Source organism: Vigna umbellata, chromosome 1 (genome assembly GCF_029865625.1).
Source record: "Vigna umbellata cultivar VRB3 chromosome 1, Vumbellata_1.0, whole genome shotgun sequence".
NCBI lineage: Eukaryota > Viridiplantae > Streptophyta > Magnoliopsida > Fabales > Fabaceae > Vigna > Vigna umbellata.
Window position 1 is genome coordinate 13,688,392 of NC_142165.1, and position 21,596 is coordinate 13,709,987.

The 21,596-nt window shown below is 35.7% G+C and overlaps 3 protein-coding genes and 1 pseudogene across 8 annotated transcripts; 3 read left to right on the forward strand and 1 right to left on the reverse strand.

The window, feature by feature from the left end:
• Positions 1-198: 198 nt before the first annotated feature.
• On the forward strand, positions 199-4,763 carry LOC124833586 (FRIGIDA-like protein 1). Its single transcript, XM_047308101.2, has 3 exons — positions 199-1,171; positions 1,903-2,066; positions 2,140-4,763. The coding sequence occupies exons 1-3, from the start codon at positions 355-357 to the stop codon at positions 2,839-2,841; spliced, it is 1,683 nt and encodes a 560-aa protein (XP_047164057.2). The 5' UTR covers positions 199-354; the 3' UTR covers positions 2,842-4,763.
• A 2,617-nt stretch (positions 4,764-7,380) lies between these two features.
• LOC124833580 (putative WRKY transcription factor 20) lies at positions 7,381-13,215 on the forward strand. Of its 4 annotated transcripts, none has more exons than XM_088096081.1 (6): positions 7,381-7,873; positions 9,387-9,554; positions 9,919-10,471; positions 10,568-10,733; positions 10,820-10,978; positions 12,397-13,215. In XM_088096081.1, the coding sequence occupies exons 1-6, from the start codon at positions 7,655-7,657 to the stop codon at positions 12,869-12,871; spliced, it is 1,740 nt and encodes a 579-aa protein (XP_087952207.1). In that variant the 5' UTR covers positions 7,381-7,654; the 3' UTR covers positions 12,872-13,215. The 4 variants fall into 4 exon arrangements, with proteins under 4 accessions (XP_087952207.1, XP_087952216.1, XP_087952224.1 ...); XM_088096090.1 differs by having other exon boundaries at positions 9,919-10,408; XM_088096098.1 differs by lacking the exon at positions 7,381-7,873 and adding an exon at positions 8,306-8,326.
• Positions 13,216-15,706: 2,491 nt separating this feature from the next.
• On the forward strand, positions 15,707-17,068 carry LOC124833584 (uncharacterized). Its single transcript, XM_047308099.2, has 2 exons — positions 15,707-16,015; positions 16,284-17,068. Exons 1-2 carry the CDS (start codon positions 15,811-15,813, stop codon positions 16,871-16,873), a joined length of 795 nt encoding a protein of 264 aa, XP_047164055.2. The 5' UTR covers positions 15,707-15,810; the 3' UTR covers positions 16,874-17,068.
• On the reverse strand, positions 16,929-20,249 carry LOC124833583 (scarecrow-like protein 21 pseudogene; annotated as a pseudogene). 2 transcript variants are annotated; one of them, XR_015781504.1, is made up of 3 exons: positions 20,092-20,249; positions 19,875-20,004; positions 16,929-18,965 (listed from the first exon to the last, which is right to left on the reverse strand). The product of XR_015781504.1 is annotated as a scarecrow-like protein 21 pseudogene, transcript variant X2 (transcript). The 2 variants fall into 2 exon arrangements; XR_015781503.1 differs by lacking the exon at positions 19,875-20,004 and having other exon boundaries at positions 20,092-20,247.
• Between the last annotated feature and the right edge of the window lie 1,347 nt (positions 20,250-21,596).

The window sequence follows — 21,596 nt, forward strand, 5'->3', positions numbered from 1 at the left end:
AATGTTAAGTTTTCATTAGTATAAAAGCACTTTTGAAAGAGGAATGCATGTACAAATAAGTCACATAGGAATTGTAGGAATTTCAAGAGACTGGATTGGAACAAATCAGCCCAAACATTGAAGGACCATAGGCCCAAATTAACAATTTTCCAGTCAGATTCAGATACAAAATTTTCAATTTCATGGTGATTTTGTAATTTGCATTCTGCAACCTAATCACGACAATTCACGAACACAAACCAAAGTACTGAACCAACTTGCCTACCATTCATCGTCATTGTGGTTTCAATTTGCATAGAAAACTGTTCATAATCCTCTTTCTCTCTCTGAGAGAACGAAGGAACAGCGACAACAATGCAAACGTCGTCGAAGACCATCTCTGCGGCTCTGCAACTGGTGGACGCCAAGAAAGAGAATTTGAAGAAAGCCTACGACGATCTCCAATCCCATTCCTCTCTCCTCTCTTCCTCCTCCTTCCCTCTTTCTTGGTCGCAAATCGACTCCCACTTCACCTCCCTCCACAACTCCCTCTCTGAACGATTTCACCTTCTTCAGACCCTCGAATCCCAACAGCAGCACACTCACCCACCTTCCTCTCCCTCCAAAGATCCCACCTTTCCACCCTCCCGCTCCGACCCATCATCGCAAAACGACGTCGCATTGCCCAAACCCCACGCGGAACGCATTATCGCCCTCTGCAGCAGCGTGGACGGAAAAGGGTTGCGGGACTACGTTGGGGATCATTTCAAAGACAAGGTTGCGTTCGAGGTTGACCTTCAGACTGCCCTCAAGCGTGCTTCCGATCCCGCTTCGATGATTCTCGATGCACTGGACGGTGTCGTGGGTGCGAATGTGGTGAAAGATGACAAGGAATTGCGCAAAAGGAAGCGGACTTGTGGGTTCTTGTTTCAGCAGTTGAGGGCTGCGTCCGTTCATGTGAGTTTTAAGGTGCTTAAGAGAGCAAGGAGGTTGTGTGTGGAGTGGAAGGGGAGCTTGCCCAGTGAAGGTGGTGAAGGTGTTGGGGCCATGACTTTCTTGCAGTTTGTGGCGGCTTATGGGTTGTTCTCTGAATTGACAGATAATGAGATTGTCACTTTCTCTGCCATGGCTGCTGCTAATGATGATCTTCCCGAGCTCTACCGAAGTATCGGTTTAACGGAGAAAGTCCCAGGTTGGAACCCTTTCATTTGATTTTGTTTTTTTTTTGGGTTTAGCCTGAGATGTTTGGTGATGGTATTACGTAACTGTGTTTGTGTTTTGTTGTCGTAGGCTTGTAGCTTGTTAACTGTTGTTGTGACTCTAGTGTTTAGCGTTAATGGTGTTTTTGGTTCCTGTAACTTTGAAATTTGAAAATGTTAGTCCCAGCAAGTTTTTGTCCCACGAAGTTTTAAGTTTTAGGGCCTAAAGTTGAGTATTTACAAATTACAAGGTGGAAACTTATCATTTTGAATATTGGGGATTACCGAGGAGGTTGACACAAATAGTTGTTTGGACCTTTTGAGCATAAGAAAGGGTTTCAGTGGTTAACTATGCGAATAGTGCAACCTGTGGGTTTAGGAGCTGGCCCCTAACTCATAATCTGATTCCTTAGGGAATTAGTCCTATGGTTTCTGGCTGTTAGGATACCTATGGGTCTGATTCTTGATCTAAAATAAGTTGGGAACTAAACCTAAAGATAACCCATTTTCAGTGGCTGAAAACACCAGTAGTCACTAGTGCTTACGTTATGTGGTCTTGGATTTGGATTTTTTTTTAAGTAGTGTAATGTTGTAAGTTGAATTGGTGATGCTGCCATTATTTGTTGTAAGTTGAATTGGTGATGCTGCCATTATTTGATTTCTAATGTTACCCTTTTTGGAGGTTTAATTTGTGAGGGAAATTTTGTTTTGGGTGTTTTTGCAGGTCTTATTCAGAAACTTGTTGACAGGTGCAGACATATTCTGGCTGTCAAATATATTTTTGAGTTCAATCTTGCGGATAAGATTCCACCGATTCCCATTTTGAAAGCTCACGTGAATGAATCTCAGAAACTTGCTAAAAAACTTTCTGAGGAAGGGAAGTCACTAGTAAGTATTCTCCCCATGATTGTTTACCTGGTGTACGGTGTCACTGCCTGTATTTATTTGTGTGTTTTTGCAGAATGAAATCACAGCCAGAGAAGTCCATGCTCTGAAATCGGCAATCAAGGTTATTGAAAGTCATAATCTTCAATCGCAATATCCACCTGAAAGCCTTCAACAGCGTTTAGAACAATTGACGAAGCAAAAGGCAAATTTAAAATATGCTGCATCGGCTTTTTCTGCAAGGCCCCCCTCTCATCAGCAGCAACAAAGTGGGATCAAGCGTCCTCGAATTTCTGCCCCCATTGGTTCTGCAGCTGTCCTGAATAGTGTCGGTGGTGCCAGTTCAACTGCTCACCACCACAAACATCCTCATTTCCAGTCATCAGGTTTGTTGCCGGAGCAACGACCTTTTTTCCATTCACCAGGTTTGTTGTTGGAACAACAACCTCATTTTCAGTCATCAGGTTTGTTGCCTGATCAACAACCTCGTTTCCAGTCACCAGGTTTGTTGCTGGAACATCGAAGTCCCTACATTAACTTGCCAACCATGTCATATGGCATGAAGGCTCCAACCCCAACCATCTTGCCTTATACAGGCGCTGCAACTGGGCCTTATGGTCTTGATGATGTCCCAATGGGTTCCAGTGGTAACCTCGGTCAACGTGGTTCTCTTCCAAATTCATCAGAGCCACTTATGCCGTCTGGTTATCATGATAGTGTCTCTGCCTATGGTGGTTATGGTCATCAGCGCTATCATCGAACATCTTATCCTCAGTAGTTCAAGAAATTGCTTTTACTTTTGAATACTAAACTCCTGGCTTGGTGGCTTTGGTATTAGTTTTTCATTGACTTTGCACTTCTGGCCTTTTAATTATAAAAACACAGCATGCTTTGTTGATCTCAATGATTATAGGAAAGAAACTAGATTCAGTATCAAAGGATTGGGAGGGAATGCTTGGTTTAACAAATTTGATTACTTGCATAATTTTACTTTGATAAACTTCCTTTTTGGTTAATCGTGGTCTTCTTTAAACTTATCTGTTTTTGCACTTCATCGCTGCCTAGGCTTATTGTCTTTTCCAGGCATTGAGGCATAGTATCGGGTTTAAAAGGTAAAACCCGCGCAAATAGACACTTTCCATATTTTTAGTTTTAGTGTTGCTTGTAATTATTTGTTACACTAGTTGTTTCAAGAGCCCTTCATTTTTTCCACGTCCTAGTTCTTAATTTCATACTAGTAAATGATAAAAAAAAATATTTAAATGCAGTTATGGAATGAAAAGTATTTTAGCATTATTCCATTCCAGACAACTGTATCTAGATTATAACTTTTGTTTGGCTGCCTCTCACTGTACAAAGAAATTCAATTTTCTCTTCCATCGGTTTCAAGGATTTTAATCCAAACACCCAGGGTAATCCATCCGTTCCTGTAGCCTTGACATAGATCCTACGGGAATGGTATTTTTTTCTCATCCATGAGACCATGCATCATCCACATGGATTGAAAAATCCAATTTTTTTTCTTATTTTTGTCAATACCCTGTATGAACTGTCTGTTGTTCTCATGTGAAAAAATTTATTTTCGGTGCAGTTTCTCATTTTGGTTTCTTTATTTTTCTTTTGTGTTTTGGCTGATGAATTTCCTGTATGAAATAAAAAGAAAATTGTTGGCTTTATTTGCTTTCAACCATGATTTGTGGCAAAGTTAGCAAGAAACAATGTTTTAATCTCTTTGATTTGAACTGGTTCATATCTTTTGATGGTGAGGATGCTTATTATGGATTATGGTTCCTACTGTACTATAACAATCATCAGTATAAATCATATCTCATCGTCCATTTTAAATTTGTTTTGTTGACAACTTACATCCAATTGATAATATTTTTGTTGTGTCTAATAAAACTAATTCTAGTTGAGTATATTGCATCTTCAGTAGATGTAGATGAATTGATGTTAAAGGTCATCATGGTAGTGGTATTCGGTTGAATCATGGTCCGTATGCTTTGGTCAATAGTAGTTGATGTCTCTATTTTTTAGAAAGCGGCCCAAATTACAATATGTTTGGGTATCCATCGCCATGGGCTAATCCAGGTTGTGACACTGAAAATGTAGGAAAATAAACTTTTGGGCTGTCTGAAGTCTATAGATTTTTGTATTTTTTTAGTCATGAAGTGGGGGGAAAAGTTCAGTACAGTTAATAATATAAAATAAAGAAAAATGCCTACTGGAATTGCTCACATTGTCACACTGCCAATGGCAATCACATGGCTTAAGTTTGAACCCCTTGTGAAGGTGGGTTATTTGAGTCCCTTACATGGCCTGTGGACTGGATTTTGACACCAAAAAAAAGGAAAGGACTACAAAGCCACACTGAGGCTGGTGAAATTAAGATTAACTTGCGAAAATGAGTTTTGACAATTCTTTTTTATTGTGTATGCATATTCTGCTAGGTGTAGGTTCTCTTACCAATTTTTTAGCACCATTTGGTTTTTAACTGTGCTTCTGCACTGTAGTTTCATCTTCTAAGTTTCATCTCTAACTAGGGAAGTTATTAGCTGAATGAATGAATTAGCTTGAATGTTACTTATGAATAGCTAATACTAAAGAAGGGCAAGTGTGTGAGAGGGATCTGATACTGTTGTACCTTTGAAGTGATCTATTACCTATGAAAAGATGTTTCTGTACAGATTATTCATCTCACCTTCTGAGACCATTGCTAATCTTTTTGGTATGATAATGTAACGTGTAAGAGACCTCGTTTTCTGTATGTTTGCTACAGTGATGGTTGAGACGTATTCTCAGTGTGTTCCATGGAAATGGGCCGTAGATGACATGCCATCTCTCTTCTTTTTTGGAAGTGAGAATTTCATTCATAAGAAAATGGACCTTGCATCCCTCATCAATTTATGACTCATGTTTTTCATTTGGCAAAGAACACTTATTAATATTATATACTGCAAACTGTGTTTTACCAGATTTAGGATTAGTAGGAAATACACTAGCCAGAGTCAATATTTTATCGTAAGGGACTAACTTATATATTATCTTAAGGTTATTATTTTATTTCTTTTCAGTTGGCATTTTTTTTATAACAAACTACCATTCCAACGCTATCAATAAAGAAACTCATTTCAATTTACAAGAAGCGACTGATATAGTCAGTTTATATATTCTGCTATTTATAATTATGATGGTTCAAGTGAGAATAACTTTTTTATACAAAACCTGTCAAAGACACTGAGAAATAAGCATAAAAACATTGGCAAAAATCTTATGACCTTTTCTTTCTCTTAATTTAAGTAGTACTTAATAATTCACCTGTGATTTTCACATAAAATTTTGAAGATGGCATACAAACTCTGAGAAAATCTGTTCATATACAAAGCATTTATTTGCTACGGTTATAAAATTTTATGAATTAAATAAATTCGAGAAAGAAAAAGCATGGTGAATAAGTAATTCATGTTCCAATTTCATCTGCAAAATTTTACCAAATAAGAGGAAGTGTCATGAGAGATAGACATAACAGGGAATTTTTTGGATGTGACAATGACGTGCTGTAGCATTTAATATAGACAAATTCATTTGAAAGGAAAAAGATTACTCAACAAAAAGATTGTAAAGATTTAGGAAACCAGTAAGAACTTTGCTTTAACTGCATCTCGAGCCGTTAAATGCTTAGATTTGTTGTTGCTGTTTTCCTTTCTCTTCACCTAATTATAGGCTAAGTACACCCTTCCCTTTCTTCTCTGTCTTCAAACTGCTAAAAGTAAAATACCACACCAAATTGAGAAAGGAAAACAAACTCCAATGAAATGTTTCTTTCTCTTGTGCTTTTCTAGACCATCTTCATTAATAATACCCTACACATTATAGTAGTGAACCAAAATTTGAGCCTCAACTCCTTTTTAACCCCTTTGAACAAAATGGTGTGAGATTAGTAAATAAAGCAGATATTTAATAGTGTGAGGACAACATGTTAACTTACTCTTTCCTAGATCTTTACAGCATATCCATGAAAAATTGACAACATTCTCATTTATTATTGTCACTGAAAAATACCCATCTGGAATTTAAATGGTCAGGTCAACAAATTGCCACATTTAGATGCCCTAAACAATGTAGTCAGTGAGTTTCCAAAACCTCTACCACAACATCATTCTCTGTACTAATTGGTGTTTAACCCATTTCTCTTTTTTTTTTTTGTTTTTTTTTCTACTTCATTTACTGCATAAACATGACAGTTTCCCTGTGGGAATTGCCGACAGTACATTCCTTGAATTGAATCTGAGATCAAAGTTCATGTAACATAGACAAAAACTACACACTGAGGTCATTGCTTGAGATTGACTCTCCCATTCATGGGGTTAAATTATTTGAATCTAACCCTTTTGGTGAACTAATTCTGGTTTAGCTTTGGCTTTCAACTTGTGGAAAGGGTTTCACAGTTTTGCACCAATCACTCATTCTGATTGCTGTGGTGAAGAGTAACATAGAGTTGGTTGGTACTTGGCACACCACTTTTCACTTTCAACTCTTACCTAGATTAACTAGCCACAAACACAACATCAAAACTTAAATTAAATTAAATAAACAATAATTTCTCTTAACGAATAGTAAAGTAATCATTTTGTTACAAAATCTTTGTCCAATTGTGTATCATTCATTGACATAATCATCTACCTATCAGCTTTAAAAAGTCTAAAAGCTAAATCCACACTAATCCATTTTTTTTCTCTCTCTACATCCCATCCTTTCGTTTCTCCCTTTAATATATTTTTTTAAAACAATGAATAAGTAAAATTTATGGTAAATTTTTGCTCGACATTTAAATTTGTAGAACTCTAAATTAAATTTGTTAAACTAGATTGACTTTTAATTTTTAGACTATCATATTTTAGGTATTATTGCTTTATTTTCTTACGAATGTGTTTGATGTTACCATTTTTTTAAAATTTATTATATTATTTTAATAATATGTTGACTAAAAAAATTAATAATACATTTAAAGTAGTATCTGCAAAAATCTAAATATTTAATAAAAATCATTAAATACCAAATAATATTTTCTTTTGCATTAGGATAATATTAACTAGTATATGAAATAAATAAGAAGTAAAACTCAAAACTCAAAACTTAAAAATATAATAATTTATTTTTATCATAATCACTAAACCAGTCTAATTAAGTATTAAATATGTTAAATTTACTGTAAACCCAAATTAATCTAATCCAGACACTCTTACAATTCAACCTCAATTATTACTTCCATGATGATTTTTTTTTTGGTGATGGTGTGAGTTTAGTTACAGAGAAGTAACAAAAAAAAAAGTTGAGAAAGAAGGGTTTAAAATGACAGAGAAGAGAAGAGAGTCACAGACATGTGAGTGAGTTGTTTGTGAGAGAAAGAGAGATCCAACATTGTAAGTCAACTGAGTCCTGCTCTTACAGCATCTCTGACACAACACAACCTTCAAACACAAAACACAAACACAACACCCACAAAACAAAAGTTGCATCTTGAAATGACCCTTTTGCCCTTCGCTCCCTCCCTACTTCTGCTCTGACTCTCATCAACGCCACCGCTCACAATGGACGCCTCCGCCGAGCCCAGCCCGAGTTCGGAGCTACGCCTCAACGGGGCATCCGAGGATCCAAATCGAGGTGGGTCGGGTCAGAATTCGACGGCGAGGTACAAGCTGATTGCGCCGGCGAAGCTTCCGATCTCGAGGTCGCCGTGCATCACGATTCCTCCAGGACTGAGTCCGACATCGTTTCTGGAATCACCGGTTCTTCTCTCCAACATGAAGGTGAGTGAGTGAGTGAGAGTGTGTGCTCTTTTGCTTCTACTTCTTCCTCCTCTTTTTTGGGAACTCCAATTGAAGTGTTTACTTTGGTGAATAATGGAAATAAGTGGGTTGGTGTTTATGGGGGAGAATTTTCATTTTTTCAGAGGGTTTTTTGTGTTTTCTGAGAGGAGATGGAACAGAAGAAGGAAAGCTACATGCTTGAGTGAATTCAGTTGGAGAATGTTGTCGTTTTTAGTTCATTTTGGGCAAAGGTTGTGTTTTACTGTTCTTTTTTTACTTGACACATATAAGGTAAAGGCCACTTATAGCGAGTGGCATATAAAAAAATTGTTCTTTTCACTGTGATTTTGTTGGGGTTTCTCAGTACCCAATAGGGCTTATCTGGGTTGGTGTCAACTCTTATCGATTTGGTGGAATAATTTGATGATTTAGAATGACTTGATTTGAATGCTGGTGAGTAATGAGCTGCAGATGCTTTTTTTTGTTATGCAAAATTCGAAATTCTTATATGCTGGTTCAGCCTCGTGGAAAATGGTTTCTTTAGAGCTGGCTCTTTACTCGTTTGATCCTTCACTTAGTAGTACATTTTTTGTGTATGGGTCCGTTAGTTTCTGATGCTTTTGCTCTTATAGGATTATGTATTGGCTGCCTTATGCTTAAATACGGTATTCTCTTTGGTGGAATATAACTTTAGCTGAGGATCGCTAGACATTCTCCTTTTATTTATTTTAATGTCAGTGTTGTTTTTTCACATAATGAATCTTCTTTTTTGTTGGTGCTTGCCCTTTTTGTTTGTTTTTGTTTCAACGGTGCAGCAGAGTGCACAGAAAAGTCCTCTTCTTTTCCTTTACTATTTATATATGTGGAGCAAACGAATCAAGCATTACCGGCGAATAGTGGATTGATTTTAGTTATTTGTGCTGTGAGAATAATATAGGGAATGTCAGAAAGATTGTGGGTCTGGGTTTTTTGAAAGGACTTGTTTCTAGACGCTAATAGTCTGTATGGTCCTAATTCGAGTAGAATTATTTGCTACATTCATGTAGGAGAGTCTTTTCTTTGTTATGATTGATTGTTTATATAACTAACTTTTGCAAATTATAACGACTGTGGTATCTTTGTCAAACGGGCTCCAAATAAACAATATGCAATATCAGCAGCAGGAGAAAGTAAAAAACTTTGCTTACGTTCAGTTATAGTGGGTTGCTTACATCACTAGCTGATAAACCATTCAATTAGTTTAGGTTTATTGGTTTACTCAGAAGATTATATATGTGGTTTCTTTCTGCTGTTATTACGGATTTCCTAGGTTTATTGATTGCTGTTTGAGGCCTTAGGGTTTTCAGATATTCTGGAACTTGCTGTTTTTTGCCTTTTCCCTCCTCTCCTTTTATTGGTTTTCTGAGAAGATAAATTGTTCCTTGTATCTTTCTGTGCATTATAATTTTTCATCACTCCACAACTGTTGCTCAAAAAGCTCATAGTTTAAATATTTTTTGTCCATGCGTTGCAGGTGGAGTCTTCACCAACTACAGGGTCCCTCCGCAAGCTTCAACAAACAGTACATGGTTCTAAGGCCTCTGCTACATTTGCAGTAACCACTGCATGCTTCAATACCAATACTGTTGATGACAGGAAATCAAGCTTCTTTGAGTTTAAACCGCTCAACAGGTTGAATATGGTAATGCAATTGATGTTGGCAACACTTTGATTAAAATAAATTTCAAATGACATGGACGAATGGGCTCAAATTTTGTTTTCTATCCTGATTTTACTTGGTTTAAATCTGTATACTAACTGACAAAACAAGATAGGATAATTCTTCAGAATTCAAATTTATCAAGATGGATATTACTCATACTTTGTCGCATGAGACAAAATAAATTCTGAAGTCTTGTTTCATTTGAATGGTTTTATAATTTACAGTCGTATACATGATTATAGTGTTAGATAAAAATAAATGGTGTTTCTATGTTCTGATTAATATTATTTTGAAGATTTGCTAATTTCATAGCACTTATCCAATACTATTTGCTCATGTTAAGGTTCCTGCAGACTTCAATAACCATGTTATCAAACAATCAACTCAAGCAGAAAGTCTAGGAAAAGCACAATCATTTGTTTCCTCACCATTAGTTGAAAGTGAGATAGCAGTTCCTGCTAACGAATTAAGTCTATCATCACCTGTACAAATGGTTAGTTCTAGTCCTAGTGCTCCTGTTGATGTTGATTTGGATGACGTTAACCACAAAAGCAACACAGCTACTGGGCTTCAAGAATCGCATGTTGAGGTTAGAGGCAATGGAGTTTCAATTGCAGCTGAGAAAACATCTGATGATGGATACAATTGGCGAAAATACGGGCAAAAACTTGTTAAAGGAAGTGAATTTCCACGCAGTTATTACAAATGTACACATCCTAACTGTGAAGTGAAAAAACTGTTTGAACGCTCTCATGATGGTCAAATCGCGGAGATAATTTACAAGGGAACACATGATCATCCTAAACCTCAACCAAGCTGCCGATACTCTACTGGTACTATTATGTCTATTCAAGTAGAGAGATCCGATAAGGATTCTTCTTTGGCTGGCCTAGATGGTAATACCAGCCAGATGCTTATCATAGCTTCCATGTTAATATAACTTATTGCAGAGAAATAAGCTGAATTTCTTTTCTTCTAATTTTTTCTTGTAGACAAAGCATCCTCCATGTATGGTCAGTTGTCCCATGCTGCTGAGCGCAACAGTGCTTCTGAGCCATCAACCATAGCAACAAACGATGATGGTTTAGAGGGTGTTGGGTTTGTGTCAAACAGGATTAGTGATGACACTGATGATGATGATCCCTTCTCAAAGCGAAGGTATGACAATTTGGTTGAAGCTCTGAAATTCTTCAGCATGTGTGCCCACTTGCTGCTGCTGAATTTTTTTCTTTTTTGTTGAGTAGAAAAATGGAACTTGGAAGTGTTGACATCACTCCTGTAGTTAAGCCTATCCGGGAGCCACGGGTTGTTGTACAAACTTTGAGTGAGGTTGATATATTGGATGATGGGTATCGCTGGCGTAAGTATGGCCAAAAGGTGGTGAGAGGCAATCCTAACCCAAGGTATGTCCTCACTGAGAATAGAAGTTAAATTAATAAATTCAATTTAATGTATGTGATTTGTCAAATGATTTTTTTTACTATTGTCAAGCATTTGGTCTTGTACTTGCTGTGTAGACAATAATTGAAGTGAGGAATTAACATGATATAATAGTTTTTTGAAACTTGAATATTCACTTTTCAATCTTTATTTTTATCATGATTGTTGTTAGCTAGTCTCTCGCATTGAGACCCCTGTTGCAGCTATAGCTTACCTTGTCCATAAACAAAGTCTGCATCTTTCACTAGATTATATTCAGACATGCAAATGCGAGGGCTATATATATATATATATAGACACACACACACACACAAAGTTGTAAAAGAAGGAAGAAAGTTTATTATTGTTATTAGGCTCTTGTTAAAAGTAAGCTAGACAAATGAATCCCGTAACAAGAACATTTTGGTATGGGATACTTTGATGGAGCTATGGGCGAGGTAGATGATATTTTACAGTTTCAAGAACAGCATTGGCAAAATAACTTGTTAGATTATTAGGTGGAGGAATTTCTCTTGGATGACTTTGAAAGCTGTTTTTAATATTCATTCAGAAGCTTTTTATTTTTCTCCTTTGTAGTATAAAGTTGTTGAGAATGAGGAACTAGAGTGATTAAATTACTTGCATGGGTATGACAAACTGAAAATTAATAGCATGATTGCTAAAATTTTGCTACGAAGCACGGTGGAGAATTAAAGTGGCAGTAGACTATTAATTATAGGAAAGTATTGAGGAGTAGATGTCCCATCCAAAAGGAAAGAAGCAAACATTATTTTTGTATATACCCTACCAAGTTGTGAGAAAATTTAGGGTGCGGGGAGGGGAAGGACAAGAAGATATTCATATCATTGCAGGCTTTATACTCAGTCATAAAGATTGAAGGACATGTGGACAGTGTATTTTATTTTGTTCATGAGGAAAGTAGGATTACTATGTTGCTTGTTTTAATGAATGACTGGTGTATCTGTTCCCAATGTCACAGCTAAACTTGCTGTCATTTGATGAAGTCAATAGACAGTTGTGAGCAATTAGTTATAAGTTGGGCTACATATACATGAATTAATTTTGTTGTTATAGTTGTCCTTGGTAGTGTATGTACCACCCTTTCTATTTCATGGAGACAATCATCAATGTGGATGTCATTATTAAAGACTCAAAAGGTTACTTCTCATGATTCCTCTGCTATATTAGTGTGCTGTGTGGCTACTTCAGGAAATGCTTTAAAAGCATGGAAGTCAAATCAAATATGTGCTTTGTAGACCTTGATATTCTTGTTGCATGTTTATGATCCATCCTTATGATTCATACTAACTGCAGTGCTAAAATCTGCTACTCAACTACATATTTCTTGTTAACCTTGTATCTTACTATGCTGCTTATGTAGGAGTTATTACAAATGCACAAATGCGGGTTGCCCTGTCAGAAAACATGTGGAGAGGGCATCTCATGATCCAAAAGCAGTGATAACCACATATGAGGGTAAACACAATCATGATGTACCAGCTGCAAAGAATAGCAGCCATGACATGGCAGTAGCTGCAGCTGGACAGACAAGAATTAAGTTGGAAGAAAGTGATACTATTAGCCTTGACCTTGGGATGGGAATTAGCTCAGCTGCTGAACATAGATCAAACGCACAAGGGAAAATAATGCACTCTGAATTTGGGAGCACTCAAACTCACACTAGTAATTCTAATTTCAAGTTTGTTCATACTACCTCAGCTCCAGTATACTTTGGTGTTCTAAATAACAGCTCTAATCCCTATGGTTCTAGAGACAATAGGAGTGATGGTCCAGCTTTAAACCATGCCTCGTATCCTTGCCCACAGAGCATGGGAAGAATACTAATGGGTCCATGAAGTTGATCACACAACAGACATGAAAATAAAAGTTCTGAGTAACATTTTACTTTGTTTTTTAATTTTTGGCGGGTATAGCTTCAAAGGTGTAACGTCTCATTTTCTGTACGGAAATGCAGATAGTTCTTTTATGTTTATATCACTATTTGAGAGCTGCCGTTATGTAGAATTGGTAGCAGCTCCATCATGTTGACTTTTAAATCTCTGTAATTGTATAATTATTTATAATCATATCCAAATTCTTCTGTATAAATATGAGGCTGATGTCAAAGTTACTCCTACAAAACCTTGTAAAAGTGCATAAAGCCTTTTGCTAAATATTGTATCTCGTGTTCAGTATTCCACGTTGGTTAGACTTGGTCCCTAGTCCCCACTGCACTGATTTCAAGTCGTACATACCCCGTGATTGATGATCTGTTTTGATATAATGAAGTTGGACTGCACGTGATCTGTAAATGTTGGATATTCTTACTGTTTTGTTTAGATTAGACTTGCATAATTTTTGATCTTGTTTGGAAATGGAGCACGGATTTGGTTTTTCACATCAAAGTGAGGGCTACAAGTTTTAGCTTTAGCATTTCTCTCATCGTTGTCATGATTTTCTGATCTCTGAACGTGTTTCAAAACACCCTCTTGCGTGACTGACAAGGATGTGAGGTGAGATAGATAACCATTAGATTTTTACATAGATAGATGTGTCTTCTCAATTCACAGACAAAAAACTCGGTGGACGTTATATTATACGTAGTTACGTACATATATGCCTTATCCTTACTTTGGCAACTGATAAAGCGAAATCCCTTGGTTTCAGCATTAGAAAAGGACACAGTCCCTTTCAGACTGTAATTTGGAGGGGGGGACCAGCATTGCCGAGTGTGCTGTGCTTGTTTGTTTCTAGAAAACTGAACAGAAAGAAAAAAATAGGGTTTTCTTTTCTTTTTCTTTTTGCAAATTTCCTAGTACATTCCATTATCATTAGTTTAGCAGCTATATTGTATTCAGTTGTCACATGTCAAGACGTGATTAGCATAGGCAGAAGAATTTTAGGTGCATTCAAGAATGTTTCTAGAAAGAGAAAAAGAGCTGAAAGGTTGCATAATTAGAATTGAACGTGCAAGCTTGATGAAATACCAAGATGAACTTTAGAACTATTTTTACAGTAAATATATCAGCAACCGAGATTTGCATAATGCTAGCCTTGGCATCTTGATAGAGTACACCCTTGATGACGATTGGATTCTCTTGGCTTTATCTTTGAACCGGTCTGACATGTTCACGTTGGCCTTTAATTGCGATGCAAGTAAAGTACAACTTTCTTAAATTCATATATTTGTCTTAGCTTAATCAGGACTGAAGAATCATGCAGCCACGTCTTGCTCCATTTGTGGAACCAAGATGTATAGATTCCGGGCTGATCCTTGTCCCCTCAGAGTCAGATGAAACCACCCATGAGCACAATTCTGCATCCTTATCATACCATCATTTTGAACCCTTCATAGCATTATGCCAGCTCAAATGGTTCTAGATTTTACACAAACAAACACTAAATTAGAGATAAGAGAGTTTGATCTCTTACTTGCTTTATTTGTCATGTAAATGGAAAAGCAGTTGCAGTGCTAGTGGCATGACTCTTTATACCAAAGAAAAAAGACAACCATGTTTCTGCATGATTGTGTCTTTGATATGTGAAGCGACTTTTCAGAACCATATACAAACGGCCGATATTCTATGTTGTCTTTAGACTCAAGCAGATCGCTTTTTCTTTTTCATAAATCAAAAGAGAAACTATATTTATACAATAAGTTTAAAGTCTGTACAAAAGAAAAATAATGTTGTAAAGAGAAATACAGAGAAAAACTGATACTGCAAAAAGTCTTCTATGAGTAATATAGCTAAAAAGTAAGGTTAAACACATTTCATGATTGAACTGGTGCAGTTAATCTTACCTTTTTAGTACAAATTTGATTGGCTTAGCATTTGATATTGACATTGTAAGTAAATTTAAATGAAACGATCGCTGGACCAAACTGACAAAAGAGCAATAAATGGCTAAGTAGAGTCCACTGGTGTACTGCCTTGCTCAAAAACATTCCAGAGTAGACATTTCTTTCTCATTTTGAAAACATATCTAGCATATGTGTCCCGTAGTGACAGAAGGAGAAAGAAAACGTTAAAAGATGTTTGTCTTGATACCAAATGAATTTTAATCCAGAATGTGTACCAAAAGACAGTTTTAATTTTCTTTTAATGGTATTCCCTGTCTTTGTGTCGTTACAACACTGTAAAAGTAACACAAGGTCATGGTAAAATATATAAAAACTAAATAAAAGATAATTATATATATAGAGACAAAATTATAATCTTTTATCTCTATACATAAATTTTAATTTTCGTGAACATAATACAATACTATAAATGGTTTTAGTATTCGAAGTAAACTTGAAATTCATCTTTGTTCTAAAATTTTGATAAATTTAGACTCCAAAATTCAAAAAATGAGTGAAATATAATTCTTTTAATTTAATTCTATTAAATATTTTTGACAAACATATTTTAAATTAATGTTTAAATTATTTACACTGTTTAACAATTATAACTCAAATGCCAATACCATTTAATAAACTCTAAAAAATTAACGTTTTTAGATAAAAATACCATATTAATTTTTAAAATTTAAAACCAAAAATGTATTAAGTTTCCGAACTAAAAATATATTTAATTTTAAAAACAATTATACTTATAATGACAAGATTATATATATATATATTGGTAAATTTTAAAATTGGAAATGAATTTAGTGAACAAAAGTTATATTCTTTGTTTTCTTTGCCCTTCACTTTGTGCATGTTACTGAGACAACGAACTTGTTCACTAGAAACCATTTTTTCTGTGGTCATATATTCCAGTCAGCACAAAGAAGAAGAGGAGCAAAGAACAAGATGCACGCCTTATGGGTCTCCTTGAAGGATAATGTCAAATGTGGAAACAAGATCAACGATGTAATCAAGCAGCAAACGAAATGCAGCAAGGGAAGTGGCTGTGTTTCAGAATGGGAGAAAACGAATAGCTATAATAGATCTCTAATGCAAACCCCAACTAGCCCAGTAGTTTCAAGACCAAGCAATACACTGGGAAGGCTTCATGGTAAGATACTAAGCTGCATTCTGCTCCTATTTGCATCGACACAACATGCTTTCATGTCTTCAAAACTCAGTCTTTTCACTATAAAGAAGCTTGCAATATAAAAGTTATGATTTTTCAGAAGTCATTGTAATGTAACAGGCTTGTAACTTTTTAAGAGGAAAACTAATTGGAGCAGTTGAGGTATACTTGAAACTTCCTCTATCCTTTTTTTCACTAAGTGTATGTTAAATGCTGCGAACTCGTTCATATCATTACAAAATTTTGGCAGAACTGGGTGTTGGAGACCCATCAAGAAAAATTGTGGAAATGATCTTTCAAAAAGCTTGGCTCAACACATCAAAGCCACTGAAAAAGGTTAGAACAGTCCTCAGGGTGAGCTACTCAGAAGAAGTCCTTGAAAGGTTTGAAAAATATAGAGAAAATGTGAAGAAGGTGGCCTCTGAGCAATATCCAAGGCATCCAAGGAGCACAGTTGATGGGAATGAGCTGTTGCGGTTCTATGGTACTACAGTGAGATGTTTACATGGGAAATCTACGAAGAGAGTTCATGATCTTTGTAAAGATCCATCTTGTTATCTATGCCAAATAATTCAGTTTAATTTCAAGATACAATACGCTCACTTGAATGCGAGTGACAAAGAGTTAAGTAACAGAGCAACTGCCACTGCCAGGGTACATAGCGTGAAAAAAGCTGCAATAATTTGCAGGATAATTGCTGGAATTCCAGAAAATGAAGTTGATGGTGAATATGAAGGACCTGGCTCAACTGGGTTAGGAGAAATGCAGTTTAGCTTAGAAAAATTTGTAGTAAAAAATCCCAGTTCTATTCTTCCTTGTTTTGTAATAATTTTCAGCTAACAAGTTTTGCAGGTGTAAATTGTCATTATTCTTTTTATCTTTGTAAGGGGTATCATAGAAAAATACATAATACACGTTAGTACTGGAATTATTGTAAGGGGGATCTAAATTTTATGTATCGTTTTTGCTGGTACTGGAATTATTGACATAAATATAGTGTGTTCTAACAAACTACAGAGTAGTTTGACTTTGAAACGAGGAATTCTGCTAGGATTAGGATGATACATAAACTAACAAAAGTCTGCAATAACAAATATGAACCAGTTGCTTTGGATCATCACCTCCAAGCACAAGAAGTAATAAGAGCTTGATTCATCCAACCAAGACATAGAGCTCCATCTCTCTCTTCTAGAGTGTAATGTCCTTGGTAGCTTTGCTGAAGATTTTTAATCGAACTGGTAATAAAGGAGTTCAATGGATATGGTGAGAATCCAGCCATGGTGAAACGTGATCTCCAGTTCTTGAGAAGCTCGTGACGTTCCACTCTTTCTGCCCCTTCACATGCTACTAAGTTGACAACTTCACGAGCCAAACAGTGCTGTTCCACGTTAATCCTTTCTTTGTTATCCCTTGGAAGAGCAACATCAATTGATTCGAAAATAGCCAAGTAGTAGTTCATTGTCTCAACAAAACGGGGAAAGAATGGGAGGTTGCTGGTATGTGATTCTTGCTCAACTAGTGTCACGATCTTTGGAGACAAACACTTTGCGAGTCTCAACAACCGGCCACGATGGTTCTGACCATCCACACTTTCATCTGGAAGATGGTGCAGCATCATGGCAAAATTCACAGCAATAGCTTCACCAGGTCGAAGTTCAAGGTCTTTAATTTCAACCTCAGTGGGAGCAACTTCTAAGGCACGGAACTCAAAGGGTACATTATATGATTGTGCAAGTGCTGACAACCTTTCTCCCACAATTTCAAGACCTCCTTCCCTGGCATAAGCTGAAGTGGAGTCATCAAAACCTGTTATTCTGATCTTGGGGGGTCCTCCATGTCTGCCAGCAAGAGCTTGGATTAGGCTCACCCATTGTATTCCCTGGTTTATCTGAAAATCAATTATGTGGACTTCAGTTTCCCCCTTCATGACTTCAGCAATAGCTCCATTTGCAGACATGTAACCAAATTTGAGATATGGGCTGATTTCATAAAGTAGGTGCATGTGTGAAAGGAGTTCCCTACCAGTAGGCTCTTTACATTTCAAGGCTTTGTAGATTGTGCTTCCTGAAGAGGCCAGTCTTGCAACAAGAGCCTCCAACATGTATGCCCCCAATCGTTGGATTGGGTTGCCAGAAACTGAGACCATTTTGCGTAACTCTGACATCAACCATTCAGTTGTCTCCATATCATTTCCTGCCACTGCTATTGCACATGCACAAAGCATCTCTTTCAAATCCCCTCTAGATATCATCTCCATCATTTTCTTCCACCTTTCTGCCTCTAGCAAAAATGAATCAGATTCCTCCGGAATTACAGTATCATACATATCCAGAATATCTGCATCATGTCCCAACATAGCACTTTCAAGCTCTCTTATCTTGTGCCTCAGCTCATTGTCATTATGCGTCAAACATGATTCATTTTCTATTGAGTCATTAGTAATTTCAAGAGAACTATGTGAACTCAACACATATGATTTTGGTTGTAGCTTTGAGAGTGGGCTATGGTTAGGTGAGAAGCTGACAGTAGTTGGGGAATTTAGGGAAGGAAAACTGTTCTTTGTAGAAGATTCCAGGGTGCAATATTGCTCTAAAGTACGAACAGAAGGGTAGGTTGCATGGCTACTGTTATCAGAGGATGAATAGTAGTCTAGGTTCTCACTTTGTAGGAAGCAGCATGACCCAAGATTTTGGACAGCCTCGTAGGACATATTATGTTTCTGAGACATTTGCATTTGAAAATTAACCGGTTCTTTGAATATACGTAGAAAACACCAACACCAATGTGTTTTTCTAATATAAACAATCCAAACTTAAGTGTTCTCTCCTTTTTTGGAACAAGAATTGTTGGTGCTATTTAAGCTGTGCTCGTTGTCCACATTTTACTCAAATTCCAGCTGAATTTGACCACTGTACTCGAAATCTGTGATATTCTGCAGAAATGGTGACACAAAAATTAAAGCAACAAAGTTAGATAACAAAATAACGAGAGCAATAACTATATAAAACAAGAACGCAGTCTCAGCCCTGAAAGAACAACAAGCAGGTAGAGTTGAGGCTATTGCCTAAAATTAGTATTCTTTTGAGGTCAGAAACCAAGGTCTTTGGAATATATTGCTCAAATAAAGTCTAGAAACCAGTAAAAGCAGAGTTGGATTGTTTATTGAAGACCTAAGAGAGTGTCTGATTTTTCACAATCCTCATGCATACAATAGCTCTTAAGATATGTACAAAACTGCGATTTTATCATTTTATACGAATCTTTTCACAATTATTACTTATCAGCCTCTGCTTTAGTTTTTAACTTTCCACCATGTTATTGTTTGTCTTTCAAATTTGATGCAATCTAGAAATGGAGATTAGCTTGATAAACCAATTAAATGATGAATCTTGGAACACCTGCTGCTACTTAAAAGGAAGAGCTTTTTTCATTCTTTGTCCCATTATTCCTTCTTCATTATAAAAGTGAAAAGATAGGATTGTTCAGAAAGGCATCCCATATGCCATTCATGATTTTCAATTCCTTAAAGAAATAATACTCAGAAGATCCATTTGTATTTTCTTGAACTCAAACTTGAAACATGCTCAAAACTTCAACTCAACTACATAGAAAGGTGAATAGGGACTTCCTAGTTTAAACCAAAAAACGTTTAAGGAATCAAATACAAATAGACTCCAAGTTCAAACACACAGAAATTCTGAAAAATCACCCTGTTTACTCAACAAAATCCGAAGTGTTCCACTAAACTTTTCCCTAAGAAAACAGAAAAGCAGGACAAAAAAAGCGAAAAATCAGCAAGCAATTCTCAAACTTCAAAGTGATTGCTCCCAATTAAACATACCATATTGAAAGTTAATCAGCAACCAATTCTCACAAACTCAATAACTGCCATAAAAAGCAACTTTTTTCTTCACTGGTCAATAAAACAAGAAGCTGCTTCTCCTTCAACGACAACTTAACTAGCACAGACACTTGTATGGTAAAATATGTAAAATCAGTTTCCTCCCATAACATCATCATACAAAAGAAGATCAGCAAATACTTTCAGAGACTCTCACCTTAACTGAAAAGGAAAGCATGATCTGCACTTTGAAGCCAAAACAACAGAGAACAAATCCAAGGACGAAGCACTTCTGCAGCTAGAAGTAACCGGGGCTTGTCATGCATGTGGGCTTTTGTTTATTCAAGAATGGAGGCAAGACCAAATACAAGGTTGTTGAGTGCTATATTTTATAGAAAACGTTTACTTAAACAACGAAAAAGTCTTTTTTTTTTGGCTCATGAAATTACTTTTAAGCCACTAAACTAACGTATTCAATCACGTCTAAATTTTATCTCCCAAAGTTTTCGTTTACTCGGAGTCAATAAACTTAGTTAAATTCCTGTAATTTCTATTAATCTCCTCTTAAGCTTATTTTATTTCTTCATTTTTCTAAACTCATTTTCTTACTGCTCCCTCAATATGAAACTAAATAGCATCTAAATTTTAACACAACTTAAAATTCTCTATTAAAGAATAAAATTAATTTTGTTTATTAAAATAAGATAATATATATATATATATATATATTAATATCATATTTTTTTAAAAATTACTTTACATATTCACCTGTTAAAATTATTAATGCATAACAAAGAAGTATGAAACTGTTGTGTTCTATCTGGTTCAAACTGTTCCAAATGCTGACACACGTGCATGACGTGTAAACATTTTTAATTTAGATTTTAAATTTGTTTATTGAAATTATAGATTTAATATTTATTCTTTGCCTCTCACTCATCACTGTTTTCCAGGTAAAGCAAACCCTAAAGATATACTATGTGGTTTCTTACATCAATCAAACATCTTCCACATCAATAGAAGTAATTAATTTTGATCGACATGAAGTTTGGTCGGCGATTTCTCTTGTGTTCTGTGCGTCTCAGAAAGGCAAAAGAAAGTGTGTGCGTGTGCTGTCGTAAAGGTGGTTGAATCGTGTTTTTTCCATTGACCCCACACGCTTTCCCATTCTAAATATCATTATGGTCAAGCCATATTCAAGCTGAAAATTTTAACTTTACAATTTAAATTACTAACTCTACTTAATATATATTTACAAGTATTTTTGACGCAGACATAGATTATAAATTTTGAATTTGTTTAAAAATGTGTCTAAACGATATAAACAACTCAAATGCTATCATGAAACGCACATGAAACATCAAATAAACCTAACAAAATTTAGTTAAAATGACTAAATTCACACATTTTTAAAGTCTGGGGACTAAATTAGGCAAAAATTTTGAAGATGGACTAATTCCAATTTTCACTAAAAGTTAAAGACCAAAAACATATTTAACCCTTTGTTTAACATGCAAACTTAACTTATCTTCAATAAATATCATATTTTTAAGATATTTGAGTGTTAAATTAAAAAATAAATAAATGGTTAATGATTTATTTAGTTTTTAAATTTTAAATTTTTACGTAAAATTAAAATTTATTTCTATTATAAATTTTGATATAATTCTCAAATTTAAAAGATGAATAAATATAATTTTTATAATTTCATTTTCTTTTAAA